The sequence below is a fragment of the Arvicanthis niloticus genome, chromosome 18 (assembly GCF_011762505.2).
Source record: "Arvicanthis niloticus isolate mArvNil1 chromosome 18, mArvNil1.pat.X, whole genome shotgun sequence".
In the NCBI taxonomy this organism is placed as follows: domain Eukaryota; kingdom Metazoa; phylum Chordata; class Mammalia; order Rodentia; family Muridae; genus Arvicanthis; species Arvicanthis niloticus.
In genome coordinates, this window is record NC_047675.1 from 19,020,292 (window position 1) to 19,040,862 (window position 20,571).

General features: G+C 46.5%; 1 protein-coding gene across 2 annotated transcripts in view; it reads left to right on the forward strand.

Annotated features, from left to right (window-relative positions):
• Positions 1-19,697, forward strand: part of Fto (FTO alpha-ketoglutarate dependent dioxygenase) — a 345,735-nt gene extending 326,038 nt beyond the window's left edge. For both annotated transcript variants that reach the window (XM_034523083.2, XM_076915616.1), the window contains exon 9: positions 17,542-19,697. In XM_034523083.2, the coding sequence (XP_034378974.1) occupies positions 17,542-17,695 (154 nt within the window). In that variant the 3' untranslated portion in view covers positions 17,696-19,697. The remainder of the gene's footprint in view (positions 1-17,541) is intronic.
• Positions 19,698-20,571: the final 874 nt, after the last annotated feature.

Genomic DNA, 20,571 nt, shown 5'->3' on the forward strand with positions numbered 1-20,571 from the left:
ATGAACAAATATATTCCCTCATCAAAGCATAAGCTCTTGTAGATAAGCGCAAAGTCCTCTTTGACCATAGCTCACCCCACTCATGCCCTTGCTCTCCTAGCTGTTACTCCCTGCATCTGGAGATATGCGTGGACCCTAGGCAAGTACGTGACTGTTTGACTGGTAACATCAGTGTCCCGGTTGGTTTTTGGTTTTTGTTTTGGTTGTTGTTTTAATTAGCAATTATCTTGTGTTTGGAAATCTTTTTCTGGCAGAGCAGATCTACCCCCGCCCTCGCCCACTCCACCATCCTATTTTACTGTTGCCAGGGACTCTATTCTGTGGGTATCCTGCAATTAATACTGTTCAGCAGTGGGCACTGATTTCGAGTCAAATTTTGCAGCCTCCTAGTATCTGTTTGGAGCTGAGACCGTTTGGTAAGACTATCTAACTGACATGCTGACCTTGTTTGTACGAACCTCATAGTTCAAAATACTTGTTCCCAGCGAGAATACTAGAGGCTGAGCTCAGAGCCTTGCTAGGTGAGTGTTCTAGGTAAGCACTCGACCACTGAGCTGTGGTCATGAAATACTTTGTACCTTAGTGCCCACAAGTAAGTAGACATTCCAAACTCCGCAGTGAATCTTGATGGTAAACATTGTGCTACCAAAGGCGCCCTGGTCATTATAGAGTTCCTTGTTACATGGGCTGTTGCACATTGCACTGTTTCCCCTAAACTGTACTTGTCGCTTGGAATGCCTTAACCATAGAGAGAGTGCTCCTCCACATGCCACCTTATCTGCTAGCACCCATATTCCAGAGAGGTGCTGGTGGGTTGTAGGAAGGGTGACTTGCCAATCCACGATATGTACACATGGCCGACAGAACCATGCCTCCACCTCTTGCTAGGAATCTGGAGAATTAAATCCCATGCACATCTTTTTATTTGAGGACTTGGGTATCATCCCTTAGCCAAGAGTCTTAGATGCGATTGGAGATATTCCCACTCTAACCCCCACACCGACTTAGTTCAAGAGACAAAGAGCACACATAACCAGATCCTGTGATCTTATAGAAGTAGAGTGGAAACTTCCAACCCAGGTGAGTTCAAATCAAAGATTATAGAATGCTTTTAAAGACAGTTCATACCAGTTACTTTTAGTTTTAGGAATTGTCTCCAGGCTGGGTTAACAGTCTTTCATGAAGGCCAGAGGCTATCAGTGGTACAGTGTGGAAAGAAAACAACCAGAGTATGGTAGGCTCTAGTCAACTAGTCAATATCCAACAAAAAAGTTGTTGGAGGAAAAATACAGATCAATTAGACTTCACCAAAGACTGTGCACTTTAATGGATCAGAGCTTCGTATCAAAAAAGTTAATCTCAATTGTTAGCTTCAGGGGATCTGGACACTATTCTGCGTCTCTGAGGGCATTTTCAGAAAGGATTAACTGAGGAGAGAAGACTTCTAAGGGGAGACCCAGGCTCAGGGGAACTAAAGATAACATAAGCATATTATCTGAAGTTACAAAGACAGTTAAGGAAGTGACTGAAAAACGTTCCACCATTGCAATATAGCCTCTCCCCTCTATATATTTACTTGATATACATACATATATATATAATGTGTGTGTGTATATATATAAAATAATACTATGTAATTATTATGTATAATATGTATTATATATATAATTATATTTTACCTCCTGACCACAGTTTCTCCTCTTCCTGCCCCCCAATCCATTTGCCCTCTACTACTTTCAGAGAAGGGCAGGCCTCCCATGCATATCTCCCTGATACCAGGTTACAGTGAGACCAGGCACCTCTTCTCCTCCTGAGGCTAGACAGGGTAACCCAGGAGGAGGAAAGGGTCCCAGAGGCAGAGCACAGAGTCAGACACAGCCCTGCTCCTACTATTCAGAGCTCTACACAAAGACTAAGCTATGTGACTATTACATATATGCAAAGGGCCTAGGTCAGTCCCATGCAGGCTCCCTGTTTGCCAGTTCAGTCTCTGAGCCCCTGTGAGCCCAGGTTAGTTGGTTCTCTATGTTTTCTCACAGTGTCCTTGACCCCTCTGGCTCCTACAGTCCTCCTCCTCCCTTCTTCCACAGGATTCCCCAAGCTCCAATTAGTGTTTGGCTGCAGTCATGGTTCTTAAGAGCCTAGCTACCACAGACACCATTCGCACATGCGTGGACTAAGAGAGAAGGAGCTTCATGTAATACCCAGAGTTGGTCAATTAAGAAACAGCAGTCGGTGCATCTTAGAGGTAGCTGCCATGAGAAACAGATGGTCTAAAGGGACACTGTTTTGTGTCCCCACACTCTCTTTATGTCATTAGATTTAGAACTTCAGAAATAGCTCAGTAACACTGGAAGGTAGTGATTCACAGCATGCGCTCTGGGGTGGGTATGTAACTTGCCTAAGCTACCAGAGTTTCTGGTACCCACTCAGTGTTTCCATCTGTAAGGTGGAATGCTAACCACACCAATGTCAGTAGGATCCACTGACATGGCCACCTGGCACAGAGTAGATTCTCAGACAACACATGGAAACTGGAAAGGCCAGCAGGATCCTGGTCTCTGACTCTGTCATATCCAGTCTGTTAACATCACCGTAAGCCAAGGGACCCACAGATGAGATTAACTCCTAAGGACAGAGGTTCTATTAAATTTGAAGTCAGGAAGAGCAAGCATGGCTGTCAGAAATTACCTCACTGAAAAATGAGAAGTCCCTCCTTTCCAGGGAGAGTCTCTTCAGATTCTTTCAGTGGCATGTTCCCGGTCCTCACTCTCTACCCACAATGGGGAAATAATTCACAGGCCCACTGCCCAAAGACCTCGCTCCTGGAAACGAACTTTATAAATCATTTTAAAAGAGTTAGTGACCACAGTTCCCAGGCACTTCCAGGAGACCATCTTAGAACCAATTAAATCCTGTGCAGGGCATATCTGCTGCTCTTCAAATGAATCTTTCCCAGAAGGCACACGTACAACTGTCCAGAACTCTGCCTCTTCTTCCCACCCTGGGGAGAGCTCACCGGTCTTCCTCACTCAGGAAACAGTGCATTCTGTCTTATCTCCATACTAGCCACTGCACTTTTTTTTTTTTAAAGTCATTTTTTTTTTAATTCACAAAGTTGTGGTGTGTGTGTGGGGGGGGGGGCGGGGAACAAAAACAAAAAAGTGAATTAATAGTAACATTTGTGGCATCGCTTGAAGGCCAGAGCAAAAGCCATTTTGGAAGGACTACCTTTCTGGCTTCACTTCATTCATGCTTCACAGGCAAGCTACTTGCTGGTGGCATGTCCAAAGCCTAGCCTTGGAACTTACTGCCAGGCACCTCTGGGCACTAGGCATCTCTGAGGCAGGCAGCTCACAGAAAGAGCAATTGAAATGAGCGAGGCAGCAGAGGATGCATAATAGGCCGCAGTGAGGTAGGCTGAGCGAACTCCCAGGTGTTCTCAACTGCAGAATGTTCTTCCAAAAAGTATAAATTGCAACTTAGCAGTCTGCAGAGAAGCCTGGCTCCCCAACAGGCCAGGCCTAGGGCAGGAGGTCACAACAGCTAATCAGGCCTCACTGTGCTAGCCTGACTCACCGCCCAGCCCTGGCCATTCCCAACTGCCCGTCTCCTGCCCTGCTTGGAAAGAAGCAGAGCTTCTCTGCTAATCGCCCTGTTTTCAGAAGCTGGAAGGTGGCTTGTAATGGCCTCCTGTTCCCAGACTCCTCTCTAATGACACACTGCTCCAGCAGATGTCATCCTTTGATTCCTTATGACCTTCTGGATTTGGGCAAATGAGAAGGTGCCTAGGCTCCACAGTGAGGGCCTCTGGGTGTCTGTGCAAAGAGTCTGTCATCCACCTCACCCCCCTCATCACTACCAGACATCATGGCAAGGACATGGCCTTGCTCATTTATCGCATGGGAGTGGAAAACCTTCTTCCCGGAGCCAGGGACTATGAGCTGAGGTGGTCAGCCCTTCAGTATTTACCAGATGTGACTCGAGGTCTCCGTGCTGTCTCGGCTTGACAGATGAGACAATGCTACTTAAGTGCCCTCCTCAGGGTCACCTCACAAGCAAGCAAATGCTGGTCCTAGGAGAATGAGGTCACCCCTGAACAGTGAAGGAACTACAGGCTCAAGCGCCCAGGGCCCTGAAGAACCCACCCTAGCCAGGGAGCATGACGAGAAGAAAACCTAATGCCTTGAATCCCTTGCCTCTCCTTCCCAGGGACCATTTGCCCAGTTAGCCAAAGGTTTGAGGACCCCAGTACTCCCCTAAGGCCATCTCTCTGCCAGTTTCCTTTCTTCCCAAGGTTCCAGAGAACTCTGTTTATAGATAGTGTCCCCAGGCACACATTAAAAACCTCAGTTAGGGATCTTAAAATTCAGTCTGCTCTCTTTGTAAAAGTACCTTGCAAGCCAAGTCATTTTTCAAACCAGCCCAGTGCTGGCTCTGAAGCTGGCCCTGGCATAGAAGGCTGGGCCTCTTCCTCAGCCTGAATCCACAACACAGAAAAGAAAAGCAGTATTACTACAAACTGATGATATTGTAGAGCTCTGGGGTGGGGACTCAGGATCACAGGTGGCTTTGGCCTGTCTCTTCTGTCCTAGTGCAGAGGGGACTCATGGAAGATCCTTCGCGAGTTTTTCCAGTTCTATGTGAGGGGCGAGCATAGAAGCTTCTTCTCATGGAGGCATTCTGCAAAGCACTGGGGTGAAGGCCTCACCGCCCTCCCATGTAAAACCCTCCAGCAGTTCAGCCCTCACTTAGGAACAGCCAAGTCTTCACGGTGGCCTCTGAGACCCTGGGCTTCACCGACTCCATCTTCAGCCCTCTACTTTCACTCCTTTACTGTAGAATCTCAGTTTCAATAGGAAAGAAAGGGACATGACAGCCACTTTCCATCCTCCCTTGTAGGCTGGCTATCCCTGAACGATGAAGAGGAGCATATGCCACTCTCTTCCCGTTCTCCTTCCTTCCTGCGACTGCGGTGTGGTGGCTGGAACACACTGGGCCTCAAGAAAGGCACTCATCTGTGGGTGGCAGAGCAGAGCATAGAATTAACAACAGGGTCCTGTAAATCTGTGCTGCCTTCCTGGGGACCCCCCCCCCCCCGGACTTCTTGAGTGATGAGCTTTCACCTTCTTTAACCATAACTCCTAGACCCTCTTGTGAGCAGCCAATGTAGGGGCCACAAAACTTGGACCCTTATCTAGTTTACTGCTTGTTCTAGGTTGCCTTCTATTGCTGCGATTAACGTTCTGACCCAAAACAAAATTAGGAGAAAAGGAGGTCCATTTCAGCTTACACTTCCCTGTCACACTCCATCTTAGAGAGAAGTCAAGGTGGAACTTGATGCAGAGGCCATAGAGGAACACTGAGTTCATTCCTGCTGTGCTCTGGGCTTCTCTCCTTCATAAGAGCTACAGAGCTACATCAGCAACCACAAAGGTCCTTGCAAAGGAGCAATTCTCTCCAGCCTGCCATGCACTGACAGCCTAGGCTCTGGCCAGTGGTACAGCGGAGACTTCCTTGCACATGTATTACCTCTGAGAAAACTAGGGCCTGTGTGCAAATATGGCTTTCAACTCACAATGACAGTGGCTGGTGGTACTTCCAGTTATACCACAAGAGGAAAATGCTGGAATGAAAAGTGAACCAAGCTCCTGTCTGTGTGACATACTGGCTTTGTGATCTGGAGCGAGGTCCCCAATTGATTGTCTCTAAAGTTGAGATAACATTCTGTCCTATCCTAGTGGTGAGAAATAGTGTGTGTGGATCTTTGCTTTGAGCTGGGGAGATTCTTAGGGGTATCTCACTTAACCCCTCATCATAGAAATGAGCCACACAGGGTAAATAGTGGCAGAGCAGTGTCCTGGATTCTCAGACCCACGTCCTCCCCACCACGTCCCTCTTGTCCACAGGTAGTAACGATGTTATTATTACCACCTCGTTCAGCATGCCACATGTTCTCCTTTGCTGCCGTTGGGGTCATGCAGCAGGGAGAGTCATCTCACCGGTGTAGTTCAAGCACAAGGGGTTTCAGCTCTTAGTGAGTTCCCAGGTTTTCAGGTCTACTCCAGGCCTGAGACTATAGCAATGAGCAAAACAGTCAGAAATCCTTTCTTCAGAGTCTCTAAGCAGTAACTCGGAGGGCAAGTGGGCAGGCCAGCACCGTTGACGGTGGAGACAGGAGTGCTGTGTGGAGGGAATAACATACCAATACCCTGAGCATGTTCTTGGCCTGCCGAAGGAAGAACAAATAACCCAGTGTGTATGGAGCCAAAAGCTCACGCAGACCGATGGAAAGAGAGAAAACCAGAGAATTGAAGACAAGTTAACAGGAAATAGAGAAGGGTCTTCTGGACCATAGTAGCCCAGGCTGACCTAAAGCTCTTATTCCTCTTCCCCCTCTCCTCCCAAGGCCCAGGATCACAGGATTACCACCATGCCCAGGAGGATTTTGACTTTTATTACCTGCTAAGTCCATGCAAAGTGTGAATCCACACCAGAAGTCTGGTATGCCCTTAGTGAGCAGGCACCTCTCTCTTGAGCCCTTCCCATCTTCTCTGGAGTCTGAACATAGCCTGTAGCTCAGTACTTAGTGTCAGGTGATCCAGAGCTTCCTTCCGCAAGCACCATGGACCTCTGAGATGTTCTTGGGCCTCAAGTTCCAAATAGGGTTAAAATGGACATAGATAGGTGCTTCCCAGCATCCAACCCTCAGGTAAGCAGGCTACTCAGAAGTCTTTCTGAAGGTAGCAGTGCTGTGGAGATGGACAGACAGGTGAGCAAATGGGGAAGCCACCAACTCAGATTTTTCTTCACAGCTTACAACTCCAACGCTCATCCCTAAGTCAGAATAGCTGGCTTTCCATCCAGTAAGCCATTGTCCTTCCCTTGGCTTATCTCTCCAGAGCATGAATGGATTATGCTCCAGTGTTTGTCTGTCTGTCTGTCTTTGACTTTGCAGGCAGCCTTTGTGAAAACTAGACCCCCTGAGTAAATCAGATTTTTCTCTGACATCTGCTTCTTGCCCAGGGTATGTCATTTCTAGGTTTGGGAAATCAATGGCATTGATTCTCTGGCCTTTATTTTTATAACTATGTTTATTACCCATGTGATGGCTATTATCTGATTCTGACTAAATGGAAGTTTTCCAAAGATTTGAAAAAAATCTTAAGATTTCCAAAGATTTGCAAATCCTAAGGTTTGCAGGAAGAAATGGGTTTTTTTCTTTTTTCTTTTTTTAAATGTTGTAAGTTCATCTAAAAACCACACTGACTTGAATTTCTGGTCCTAAGTTATTCTAGAATCTTTCTGAAGTTTGAGACTGTCCCTTGCAATCTTGACTTAGGTTTCAAGCAGCAGGAAAGTCATGAAATTGGAAAGGGTTATCTTTTGTCGATCACAGCCCTTTGTGGGGTGCTGTGCTGACAGAGGACAGTGGAGAGACCGTATTTTATGGCTGAAAGCAGGGCTTGATCGGACCCAGTGGGGATTTTGTTCCAGTAATTGCATCCGATTGGACCTTCTGCCACGGCAGGTACGGCATTAATAACACTCATTAAGTCATATGCCCGTGTGCTTTCCCTCCCAACGGCTGAGTCACTGGCAGAATATATTTTCTTCCAAAGTGTTTGTTTTCATTGTTGCCCTTTAAAAATAATGAGTTCATTCTATTCCCTTGCAAGGAAAGCTATTCCAGCCTGCTTTGAAATTGTATATCTTTTGTCGAGCACATTTCTGCAGTGTGTCCATAGCTTTGTGTGCTGGGGAACCCAACCCGGCCTCTCTTAAAGCTTCCAACCAAGTTGCCTCAGACTTGATACATAGAACCGCCAACCCATTTGACCTTTATATTGTTACCCTTGGGCAGGTAGAAGTCATGCAGGTTTCAGGTGACCCTATCATGTGACCAGAGATCAAAGGTCAGCAGCTCCTAAATGTTCGCAGTCAAGGTAGCCCATTCATCACCATCATTATGCAACTGACAAGCCGACAAATGAACCTGGGATAAAATTATTCTCAACCTTCTGCCTCCCGGATTTACACTCAAGAGGTGGGCCAAGCGGTCTCACGTATTAAGTGGTTCTGTGAGCCTGCCAGCATCCCTGAAGGTGGGGGAAGGACCTTGGGAGACCTGTTGGATACTCTGAACCCTGGAAGGTCACCAGTTGTCTGCTTACCAAGCCCAGTTGCATATCTACAAAAGCTACTCTGTCTCTGATTTCCTCTGTAATGAGATGAATTCAATGTTCTGTGTGAACACAAAGACATCCTATGTCGTCCCCCCACCCGCCCGACCCCATTACATCCCTGCCTTGGTATCTTTGTGGTCCTTTGGGCCAGGTTTATATGGTGCAGTGTTTGTCCTGAATAGCCTGTTCCTAGAAATTACTTATAAAAATTAAGATTCCTGGGACTCTCTTCTGGAGAGTCTGACTTGGGGCTTATGTCCTTGGGAAACTCTTTTTAATAAGATACCCAAGGGATTCTTTCATTGTCTGCATTTTAGAATAGTACAAAGAGCATAAGATTTGGAGTCAGACAATTCTGGCTTTGAATCCGGACTCTATCATATGTTTGGCTATAGAATCTTGGATTGATTTGTTAATCTTCTGGGCTTCAGTTCCTTCTTGAAGACAAAACACTCAAATAGAAAATGTGCGGGCATGTGCACCGTAGGCATGTGCACCGTGTGTTTTAGTACTAGTGACCTTTATGTTTTCAGTAGAGATTTTGCTGTCCCTTTGGTCTAAAAGTTGTCACTGAAGGAACAGTGGCACAATCTCTCGTGACAACCCCCCCGCTCCCCCCCCCCACAGCAAACCTCTGAGGGCCATTTTTAGAGCAGCAGGAGGAGGGGGTGCTGTGAGGACCATGTAGTGTAATCACCTAGACTGGGGCTGTGAGGACCATGTAGTGTAATCACCTAGACTGAGGCTGTGAGGGCCATGTAGTGTAATCACCTAGACTGGGGCTGTGAGGACCATGTAGTGTAATCACCTAGACTGGGGCTGTGAGGACCATGTAGTGTAATCACCTAGACTGAGGCTGTGAGGACCATGTAGTGTAATCACCTAGACTGGGGATGGGGCAGAGCTCTGGCCTAGGCAGTTCCACATTAGCCATAGAAGGAGGGTATGGCATTCCTCTAGACCCCTGCAAAGAGAGTGGAGATGCCTTTGGGCCCTAACATGACTAGGAAATGTCCCTGCCTTAAAATGGCAGGAAGCTCTTCCATCCTCATCTCTTTACCTCCTGATCTGGCCACACTGTGTGAGTACCTTTCTCTCTCCGCCCCAGCTCCATCATCCAGGGAGACCAGACGCCCTTAGCAAAGAAAGGCTCTTCTTAGAATCCCAGAGTTGAAAAGCTCATTGCTCTTTCTCCTTTAAAAACAAAGCAAAAATCTTGCTGCTCATTCTCTGATAAACAACAGTAAGAAGGATGCATCTTGGCTCATGGTTTCAGAGGTGTCTGCCTATGCTTGGCTGGCCGTGCCCCATCCAGCCTGTAGTGAAGCAGACATCATGGCGGCAGGAACATGATGTAACAGACTGCTCACCTCATGATCAACAGGAAGCTGAGAGGCAGAGCAAGGGGCTAGGGACATGACATAGCCTTCAGTGGCACACCTCCAGTGAGCTGATGGTTCTTGCAGTTGGGAATCCATCACTGGTTTAATTCATCAGTTGGGTCTTCCCCGTCATGATCCAGTTTCTTACCCTCCCAGCACCGTACCTCTGAAATCTCGCCTCCAACCCACACGCCTTTGTGTGTTTGCTTCATATTCCAAAGCGTGCTGCTCATAGGTACTGGGGGATATAGGGTTAATGTTATTTTTCGGACAAATTATGGGTCACTTACATTCTGGAGAAAAGATTTGGGACCTCTAAAAACTCCTTTATATAGGAAATGCCTTTTGAGTCTTAAGGAAATGTGGAGAACACAGTCTAGTTCCAGAAGCTGGCTCTCCCAGTCACTTCCTTCAGCCATTGACAGAACAGTACCATCAGCACTCTGTGTACTCCCTCCAGACAGCACTGTCTGTGCTGAGCAGCCTAGCCAGCTCTCAGGCAGTGACTGCTTGGCATTTGAAGCATCATCTTGGTATTCAAAAGTGGTTTTGGCATTAAAAGTATATTTTGGTATATTTGGTGTTTTGGAGCCTTTTTAAAAGCATCCATACAGCCTTGTTTATTAGATTCCTCCTTCGTGAGGTTCAGACGTAGTCTATATACAACTAGGATTTAGGCCTAGCTTCAAGTGGCTACGTTTAAAAAGTACTGACTGCTAAAAAGGTATGCAGAGCTGGAAGAAAGAAAGGCGGCCAGTGGGCAAAGGCTGGGGTTCCTCCCTCGGACATGTGTTGGCTTTACAGATCTGAAAACACTGATGTGATAACCCAGAGGGGGAGGGTGAAAAGCCATGCCCCTCTCTGAAATTCAGTTAGGAGCCACTTCTGTGTCAGATAAATGAGTTATTCAAGACTGTCATGCTAGTATATAAGATCACCTTTCCAAAGCATAATGTATAAGACCACCTTTACAAAGCAGACCATCATAGTGGCTGTAGCATAGGGTAGCTTATCATGTGTAGACATTGTCCATAATGTCATAATAGCAGTAATGGAAATCTACAAAGAGGGTTTGGAGTGCCAAGACTAAGTGTGTGTTTGGGTATATGTGTATAAAATATCTGTGTATGCATACATATATACATACATACATACATACATACATACATACATACGTACATGCGTATATGTATCCACATACATATAAATGTACATATATAATGCACATATGTACATGCTTAAGTATATGTATACATAGGCATATGTGTACACATACCTACATATGAAAGAGAGAGTCTCAGTAACTCAGGCTAGCTTTGAACTCACAATCCTCTTGCTTTTTTCTTCTTCATGCTAGAATCAGAGACAGGCCAATATCTGTAAAAGTTTGGTCCTGAGTGCCCCATGCTCTCAGAAATAAGATTCAAACTCAAAATATATTTACAAATACCCTGGCCATATATCTAGGCTCTTCTCTAACTAGATCATAACTTACTATAACCCACTTATTCTAATCTACATTCTTCCACGTGATTGGTTACCTGTGCTCAGGTACCATGTGTCTGTCTCATCCTATCTTCCCTGGTGAATCCCCTATGCCTAGCTTTATCCCAGAATTCTTTCTGCCTCCTGATGTCCCACTTTCTATTCTACCCTTTCCTATAGGCCATAGGTTTTTTAATTGACAGGTGGTTCATCCATAACATACACAAGATATTCTCTCTACAAGCACCATGCCAGCCTAAGGCTGAGATCACTATGTCTCTGCCTGCACACATGCTCATCACTGAAACAAACAGAAACAAAGCACAATGGGGCCTGGAAACGGTACAATGAAATGGCCCGACGTCAGATTTTAAATAGTGGTTTTAAGGTGAATAAATCCCTTAAACTGTGCACGTGCAGGGACCATGCAGCCATGCTACACAGAAACACTGCATCACTCTGTAGCAGATGTGCGGACTCTCGTTGCCCAGAGATGCTGAATCAAACAGGTATTTTCATAGCCACTCTGATCTATGACTCCTTGGAAGCCTCAGGCCTATAAGAAAGCCGTGCCTCTTTCAGTCACTATTCCTGCATTCTTTATATTGCTCCAGATACCTGGGCTTTGTGGGTTAGTGGGGCTCTCCCCAGTGTGTCTTCCCTGAGGCCCCATAAGCCTTGAGGTGTATTTGAGAGAATGGATTTGGATTTGGCTGGGATCCTAGAGCGGTCTCCCAGCTAACTTTAGCCAGAGTGACCATCCTCCTCATTGTAGGTGAAAACCCCACTTCATTAGTTTAGAGATTTTCTGGTATAGTTACTAGTTTAAACTTGTCTCACTTTTTGAAGCATTAATTACTTTTTAAAAAATTTCCAAGTGCTAAGAGCCTTCCTAGATAACATTGCATTATCAGCTGTGTTTTAGAAATAGGATCTGTGCCTTGTAGGAGGTTGGTATGCTGGCATGATTGCATTTGTGTGTACTTTTCGTACTGTGGAGGGTCTTGATCTCCAGAGATCAAGCAGAGTGGAGGACCGTGCACTTCATGTAACAGCCAAGAAACCCAGGAATTTGAGATATGTTCTCAAGGTCACCCGAGGCTATAATGAGACAGGGCATGCCGCACTTGAAGGATAAACAGGTATTTCTGTAGATAATACCAGTAAGAACTTCAAAGTCCTGAGGATGAAAAGAGAGAAAAGTGAGGTTGTTCAGTCATTTGTTATAGCAAGATTCCTAAAAATAAGAAAAGAAAAAAGTTCATCCCTCCCACCTATAGATCTCAGTTTGTCAAGAATAGCTAAGAGCTGCTGAGCAGCTTCCATTCTGATTGAAATGGAAATCCATGATAAAGATAGGATGTAATACAAAGGGCAGCCAGCTTTTGCTCAGGGTCTGGGCCCACTCAGTTTCTGCCTGCCTCTTGTTAACCTAGGATAAGGCAGGCCTCATACAAATAGGAATCTAGAAGCCAGCCCCTCCTAGCTCTCTGCAAGGACAGTGTGGGGTGGGGGACCACAGCACTGTGTACTGGACTTTCAAACACCAGACTGTAGTTGTTTTCCTCGGTGTTTGCTTTCCTCTTTCCCAGTAAAGAACTCTCGCTTGGTGGCTCACTTTTCTTGTCTCTTCGTGGCTTGTGCCTGATAGTACTTCTCCATGAAGTTCGTGTGTGTCTTGTCCATCTTCCTGAGTCTATTAGCAGAAGCCACTTGTCCTGAACCCTTATCATTGTCTGGAGAGTGTCGGAAATGTTACCTGCCTTCCTCTATCTGTTGCAAAATTTAGGGACAAGGAGGATGACCATATGTGTTTTCTTAAAATCAATGGCCAGCACATTACTGTAAAACCTATTGATTAAAAACACAAAGTATAATGTTGGTCATTTAGTCTGTGAAGTGACACGATAAGGGAAGAAATTTATCCTCTGGCTTTTGCATTAACCTTTATTGACTGCTTGCATACCCATAATTAACACACACTTTAGCTAAAGTGGTTAATTTTAGCATGGTGGCCAATGTTCACTAATGTAGCTGCCATCTTGATCGCCCAGCTGTGAGTGAAGCCCTGGGGGAAATCAGTGAGTTATACCTCCGGGTGAGGGCTGCAGGACCTCTGGACCAGCCAGTATCCTGCTCTCTCACTAGGTCATTGAGGGAGAACCATCCTGAACAGCAAAGAGCCCAAGGATGGTCCATTGAGTCACTTGAGTAGAAGCCAGGAAAATTTGGGAAAGGGGGATGAAGGGCTTGTAGATTGGTGGTGTGTGGGGGAGGGGTTGTTTGTGGGGTTTTTTTTTATTCAGTATTTCAAGAGAGGGGCAGGATTTTCTAAGTAGATCCATGTTTACTTGCTAACTCCAGAAGCGTCTAAAAATGGAGTTTTTTCATATGAAAACGGACATTGGAAGCTGTGGCCTCCGTGCTGGGCCGTGAAAACTGGCTTATTTCCTAGCAAAAGCCCTTAAGTTTGGAATTTCAAAGGCAGATCGTTGGCGTGCAGGCTGCACAGTATCAGCAGCAGCGTGGATGCATGGTAGGGGCTTTACACGTGAGCAGTGGCCGAGGTGGGAAGAGCATCTGGCACCATCAGATTCTTTGGGTTGCAAGTAACAAAATCCCTACGTCAGACAATAAAGTTTTGAGAACGTGCAGTGTGCAGTGTCCTGTGAGCCTTCTCCACCAGACAGTATGGTTTAGAACCCTGCCTCTGGTGGCAGGGAAGGAAAATGACCATGGAAGGTCAGGGCTGCATAGAGCAAAAGAGAATTTTCCCTCAGCCCCTGCTTCAGACCTCAGGTCGATTCTGGTTTTGTCCAGATTGAGTTTCACGCCTCTCCTAACCATCCCCTATCACTGAGAGAAGGTGCTATTAGTATCACCATGCCTCAAGGCCCATAAAGCCCCTCCCTTGTGCAAGGGACTATAAGATAAAGGGTATGCATGCTAAGAAACAACCCAGCATGGGTTCCTGTGAGTGGCAAGTCCACTCAAAGCAGCCACCACTCAAGGGGCCTGAACCAGCACCCTTTTTTAGTGTGGGCTGGTAGCTACTGCTCCTTCCAAGTCTGTGCCCTATAGCCAGCCACTGGAAACTTGCAGCAGCTTGACTGGGTAAGCCACAGGCCGTTTGACTCCAGTCACAAAGAACTATGCCAGGACTGCTGAGATTCCCCTAGAGAACCCGTCCAGAGGCCCCCACTGAGGGATTTTGGAAGGAGGAGAGAGCCACAGTGTAACACGCAGGACTGATGGCAACTCTTGTCCCTCAGTGGCACTTGTGGTGGCAATAATGATAGTGGTGATATTTAATAGTTACTGAGCTGTGAGCAGGGTGGTCTTCCAAACATTATCTCTGTTCATTCACTTAATCACAGCAAACCAAAGTCACAGTATCATTACTGTATGCACGCATGCACACACGAGTACAAAACAACAACAACCTGTAGGGAATATTTCCCCAGATTCCTCAGGCATGCTTGAATTAATGGTTAATAATAATAACAACAACAACAATTTTTCTGGGCATATATGCCTAGGATAAAGTTAATTTAAATATAGGCACAGAAAAGGATGAGCACCAGTAACTAATAAAACAGAAGCATTTTAACAGAGCTGCAATAGAAATGAGATGAATTTGAGTTGTCCCCCTCAGTCACCCTGAGGGAGGTGCTGTGAGGTTTCTACAGTGATGAGCTGGGCTGACGTGGGCGACACTGCCATGATGCTTTGGTGCAGCCTCGGGCTGCTCTGGACCTTCTGACATCATGTCAGGAGGATTGTCTGCCCTCTGACTCCAGATCGTGACGGTGTAAGCCAGGTTGCTCATCCAGTGTACTTGCATGGTTACAAGGGACATGGGTAACTTATATCCTGGGTGGGACACAGGATCCCATCACACCGTTTAGAATCGTGCACAACTTTAAACTTAACAAAGGTTTCTAGAATTCTTCATTGGTTGACTGTGGGTAACTGAAAACCAGGGGATAGATAGCAGGAATCCTGGACCACTGCTGTTATTCTTATTTCTGTCAACACCATGAGACAGACAGGAGCCCACAGCTCCATAAGATAAAGCACTGCCTAGAAGCAGTGTCTTCAGAGGACCCGCCATGACCCATGATGCTGCCATCTCCCCAGTGCCTCGCCTAGGGACACTGTGACCCCATCAGACAGAAGTGATGTGTGCAAGAGCCACAGTAGCAGCCAAAAGGGGCAGAAGCCCCCAGATCATCCTCAACTCTTCCATAGTCTGCTATAACCCTGAACCAGACTGGGGGGGGGGGGAACAGGTGTCCCTGCTCAAACACGAAACCCTGCTTAGCCCTCTTGCTGGCCACTGAGAGAAGAATTTCACAGCAATCTTAAAATCTCAGAGAAACTCAACAACAGTTCTCATTCCAACCCATATGAAGTCAGTGGCTTTGTAAATACACATGCGCGCGCGCGCACACACAGACACACACAGCTCCAAGCCAGGGTCTGTATGAAACCAGGTGGGTCCCCCACCAGGCATCCTTGGTAAGAACAGTGGCAGCAGGGTGGGAAGCAGCTTGCCCAGAAGCACCGCCATAGGCCTTGGGATGCTTGCACAGGCCAGTGTGCACACAGCTTCGCCATGGGTCTGAAGATTTTTAATACTTTCTCAAAGCGAGGAGGCAAAACCATTTGACAGCTGAGAAAGCATCTCTATTGACTTTTTACAAACCTTATGATATTCTAGGTGGATCGACACTTATCACAGTCCTTTAATCTGCCAAGCAGGATAATATGTGCACGGATAATTTATCCACTGTGAGATTGAAATGCTCAATTTGGAATAACTTTCCCTACCCAGTAAATTGAGCATTACTCTGCGATTCTGAGGCCGAGAGAAAGCACAATTTAAAAAGCTTTGCTGGGTCCCTTTGTAATTAGTCGCAGCTTCTCTTGAATATTAACTCCCCCTCGTCTTTTTTCAAGTGATTTAGAGACTGTCACAGGAGCTGCAGAGACGCCCCCTAAGAAGGGTAACAGCAAGCCATGTAGTCTCCAGCACCCATTGTGAAGTAGGCTACAGGGCACGCCCTCTGCCCCTCCACACCACATGTGCTTATCAGCACAAACAGTTGAATATTTATGCTAAGAGGATTGTCAGAATCTGCTTCTGTTGCTTTAATTCTTGTTTTAAATAAATAATGAGAACGTTTAAACACATTACTCTTCTTGGGGCCCCGAGGTCAGCTAATCTTATTATTTATGAAGTGGTGTGCTACATAATAGTACTTAGTGCATGTTAACAGACGCTATTATCAGGGTCTGATGCAGAGAGCAGAAGATATATTGGAATGTTACGTGTAACGTACGACGGACTGAGTGCATAGGATGCCGGTATAGCAATTAACCACATGCGAAAATAGGTGTAACGCTGAAGTATGCTTTCCCCTGGGAGTCTCCTCACCATTAATAATCCCCTAGAGAAGACAGTCCTTCCTTGAGGATCTTGCCCAGTCCTATGACTTGGGGTGGGCGTGGCCACTCTTCAACTGACAGCGAGGGGGAGGGCAGGGATGGGGCACACGCACAGCTGTTGGAAACACAGGTTTGGTGCATGCTCTCTGCCTGTAAGAAATCATTCATTACTTATTACATCCGTGTCTTTTTTTTTTCTATGACCCTCATTTTTCAGATAACTAGAGCTGAAGCCAAAGCATTTCCCAAGCCCAATTTTAGATGCGCTCGACTCTCCAAGAGGGTGGTGCCTCAGAGATGTGAGGATGTTACCCCAACTTTTTCCTACCAGGCTATAATTTAGCTGCATATGATAATTAATTTCTCTACTATTGATGAATAATCCATTTAATAAAAACCGTGATTTAAGTGTATTCCTTGGGGACTAACTCTTGCTAGCCTCTTAATTTAATTTTGTGGAAGTTTCTCCACCTATTCATCAGTGGAAATGATTATTAACCTCTATTTGCATATATCCTTATAAACCTCTCTCTCCTTGGAGTGCCTTTTCTCTGAGCCCAGCAAGCTGGGACACTTGTAAATCTCCAGGATCTCCAAAGTCAATCCTGGTCTGTAATATTGTTTAATCTATTCTTGGACGTTTTAATGCAGTAAATTCAATTTAATCTTTCCCAGTAATCTAGTAATACATCGAAATCCCACAAACATTTAAATCTGATAATGGCTTAATCACACACTTTAAATAACTGTTGAGATAATGAAAAAATAATTCACCATTTTAAAGGCAGAGTAACTCAATTTCCCTGGTGATTGGCTTTCCTGCAGCCACTGGAGATAATACAAATATGGGAATTGGAAAAACTTGAAGCTCTAGCACTCAGAGAGGCAGATTTTCCTCAGAAGTGTGTGCTGTCTGCCTCACGCTCGCCTTCACAGGGACTCGTGTGCACTTGCCAGTGCCGTTCCGCACATCTTCCAGAAGCCTGGAGCTTCCAGTACTTCCCCGGTGGACTAACTGCCTGCTCTTCTTATCCTAGGTGCCAGTCCCGAATCGTCCGGACTTTACCAGCACAGCAGAAACCAGACTGCCGGCCGTACTGGGAGAAGGATGACCCTTCCATGCCTCTGCCCTTTGACCTCACAGACGTGGTTTCCGAGCTCAGAGGCCAGCTTCTGGAAGCGAGATCCTAGAGGAAGTCTTAGGTGGAGAAGGAAAAGATATTCTTGGCTTTCCTCCCCAAACCTTGGACAAGGGTAGTATAGATTCCTCTCAGCCCAGAGGTTGTAGGACCTGGGTTCCAGTTCAAAACGGCTAGAGAACAAAGTCCACAGATACTGAAATGTTGAAAAGTTATTGTGTTTTAGTCTGATTTGGTGTTAAATAGAGCACCCCTCCCTCCCCCCAAATATTCTTCACTCATTTTTTCCTCCTTGGGAGCCCCTTTGTCCCCAAGGCAGCAACAAGGTTGAGCTAAGCCTGTGACAAGCCTCACCTGCTTTCCTCTTTGGCTGACCCCCTCAGAGACCGGAACTAGACCTAGCCATGGGATGACAGAACTAGAGACATCCATCCCAGCTTCTCACCATGACTTCTAGTGCTTAGACCATCCAAGATGGCAGCCAGTGGCTCACTGTGGCAGCACAGATGTAAAGTCAGCTCAATTGTAGTTAAAACTCCATTCTTCAGTTGCCTTCATGTGTGCTGGTGACTGTCGATTTATACAACACATACAGATGTTTTTGTGTTTCACACTTATGAGCTAGCATAGTTTTCTGTTGCAGCTAAAACATGGAGAAAAGCAGTGAAAGGCAATCACCTCAGTCACCTCTTCCCTCCTCTGTGAGGAAAGGGGCCGTGAGTCCTATGCACCACTGCACACAGGAAGAGGAAGGAGCTACAAAGAAAACATCCACCTTCTGTCTTTATGGGGCTTCCCTGACCCAATGACAGAGGCCAGCCCTGTGGACACTATTCTGTGGAGTTAGTGTTTCCCTAGAATCCCCCTACTCCTAAGCACTGATGGCAGGTGACATGGGGCTTGAAGGACCCAGTTCTCAATCCAGTGATGTCAGAGAATCAGAGAGACCATGGACAGATGTTAAGCCTGCACTCTGATTTCAAAGTGCCAGGATTAAGACCCCACACACACACACTCTGTGACCTTTGCATGTCCTTGGGTCTCAGTTTTCTCATCTGTATGGTGGGAGGTGTCAAAAGTACCAACTCCTAACACGACAGTGACGTGATATGACTGAGCTACAGACCTAGGGTAGTTCCTAGCATACTCTAAATATCCAATACGTACCAGTGTCGTTATGTGAGCTGACCTGGAGGAAGCATCTTCCTCCCCCAGTCTGCAGTCCTTTGCTGTCTGTGTCTCGTTTGGCCCACATCTTTCTCTGATGACCTGAAGCCTTTTGGTGGCTGAAATGTTGACAACAGTTAGCCCATGGTTTTCTTAATTGGCTGAGACCTACATTTGGAAGGGCACAAAACAGTAGTGTTTTTTTTTTGTTTGTTTTTTTTTTTTTACTGAGCCAGGATTCCATTTAAGGTGTCCTCTTGCCTAGACTTAGCCACGGAAGTTACACTCCACAAGCACCTAGGATTTCCTGGTGCAAGAACCCAAGGCTCTCAGACCTTGATTTGTTCCCTTTTGTCTCTGAGGCAGGACTTCCTCAGCAGTAGAGAGGTGAGGTACGTTCTCACAGGGTAAAATGGAATGCTCTAAGTAAGGGTATAGGTGGCTTCATATGTCACAGGCTGTCCCAAAACCCCCATCCCCAGCCATCTGGCTCTGTGGTTTATTAGGCCTTGTGATATTTCTTCTTTGTTTAGTTTCATTGGGTGCCAAAACTAAAAATTGGGAGATTCCACATAAAATAAAAATGTCTACATTCTCTTTAGAAGCCAGGATACCTGTAAGCCCCTGGGTCTCCATAATCGCATGGCAGTGGCTTGGATTGTCTGTGACCTCTGTGCTCTGCTGTGACCCTGCTGCTCCCTGTCACCATTTTGTAAACCTGCTCCCCAGCAGCGCTTTCTAAACCTGCTCGCTCGCATCCTGTAGTAGAAAGCAGTGGCATCGAGTGTTCGGTCCGTGTGTCTCCCATTGACCTGTGTTCACGGTCTGCTTGTACTGCCGTGCTGTGTGTATCCGCTCATACACAATAAAGAATTAAAAGATGAGAAGCCCAAGAGTGTCTCTGTCCTTGCACGCCAGTGTGGGGCTAGCCTTGCCGCGTGGGTGAAGGAGGTTCTCAAATCCTCCAGTTGCACCTAACCGAATTCCTACCGGCCTTTCACCGCTGACAGGTTGCAGATCACTTGAGGAAAGTGCTCTAAAAGATGCATTGCACTGGGTGTTTGGGGGGTGGGGGGGAGGGTTGGCCTTTCTCTTTCCAGACTCCAGCAGTGGATTTTCCTTTCTCCAGGACTCTAGGGAGTCCTAGGTTAGATACTACCGCCAATCTCTGTCTGCCAGGGTATACAGAATGACCACTTAGGGATTTATACTGTCATCCGGAGATGGACAAGAAACTATGACAAGATCCTTGTGGATGCTTGTGCTTGGAATGGAAGCACCTAGGTAGGCATGGAGGGAACTTGTGACCAGTAACGAAGAGAACTGGTAGATTCTCCAGGGGCGGGAGGGAAGACCTTTCCAGAAGGGATAGCAGTCACAAAGACGCTGACACTGTCGGTGCTTTCCAGAAGGGATAGTAGTCACAAAGACGCTGACACTGTCGGTGCTCCTCCCCCGCCCCCCCCCCAAAAAGGAGAAGGGTTTGGTGGCCCAGGCAGAGAAAACCAGAAGAGTCCTACCATCCCTCCTAGAGCAGAAATGGAAACCGTATTCCCTGGACAGCATGGAGGATTTCCCACAGGGGGCAGGTAGGGGCTGCTTGATGAGATACTTTATGCTTTCAGCCATCGCTGTGACTAATGCCTGGGTCCTAAGGTCATGGGGAGGAATAGGTTCACTTCCAGGGAGAATCATGGCAGCCAGAAATTCCATGTGGTGGGAAGGACGCAAGCAGCCACCTCCGGGGTGTGGAGTCCACGC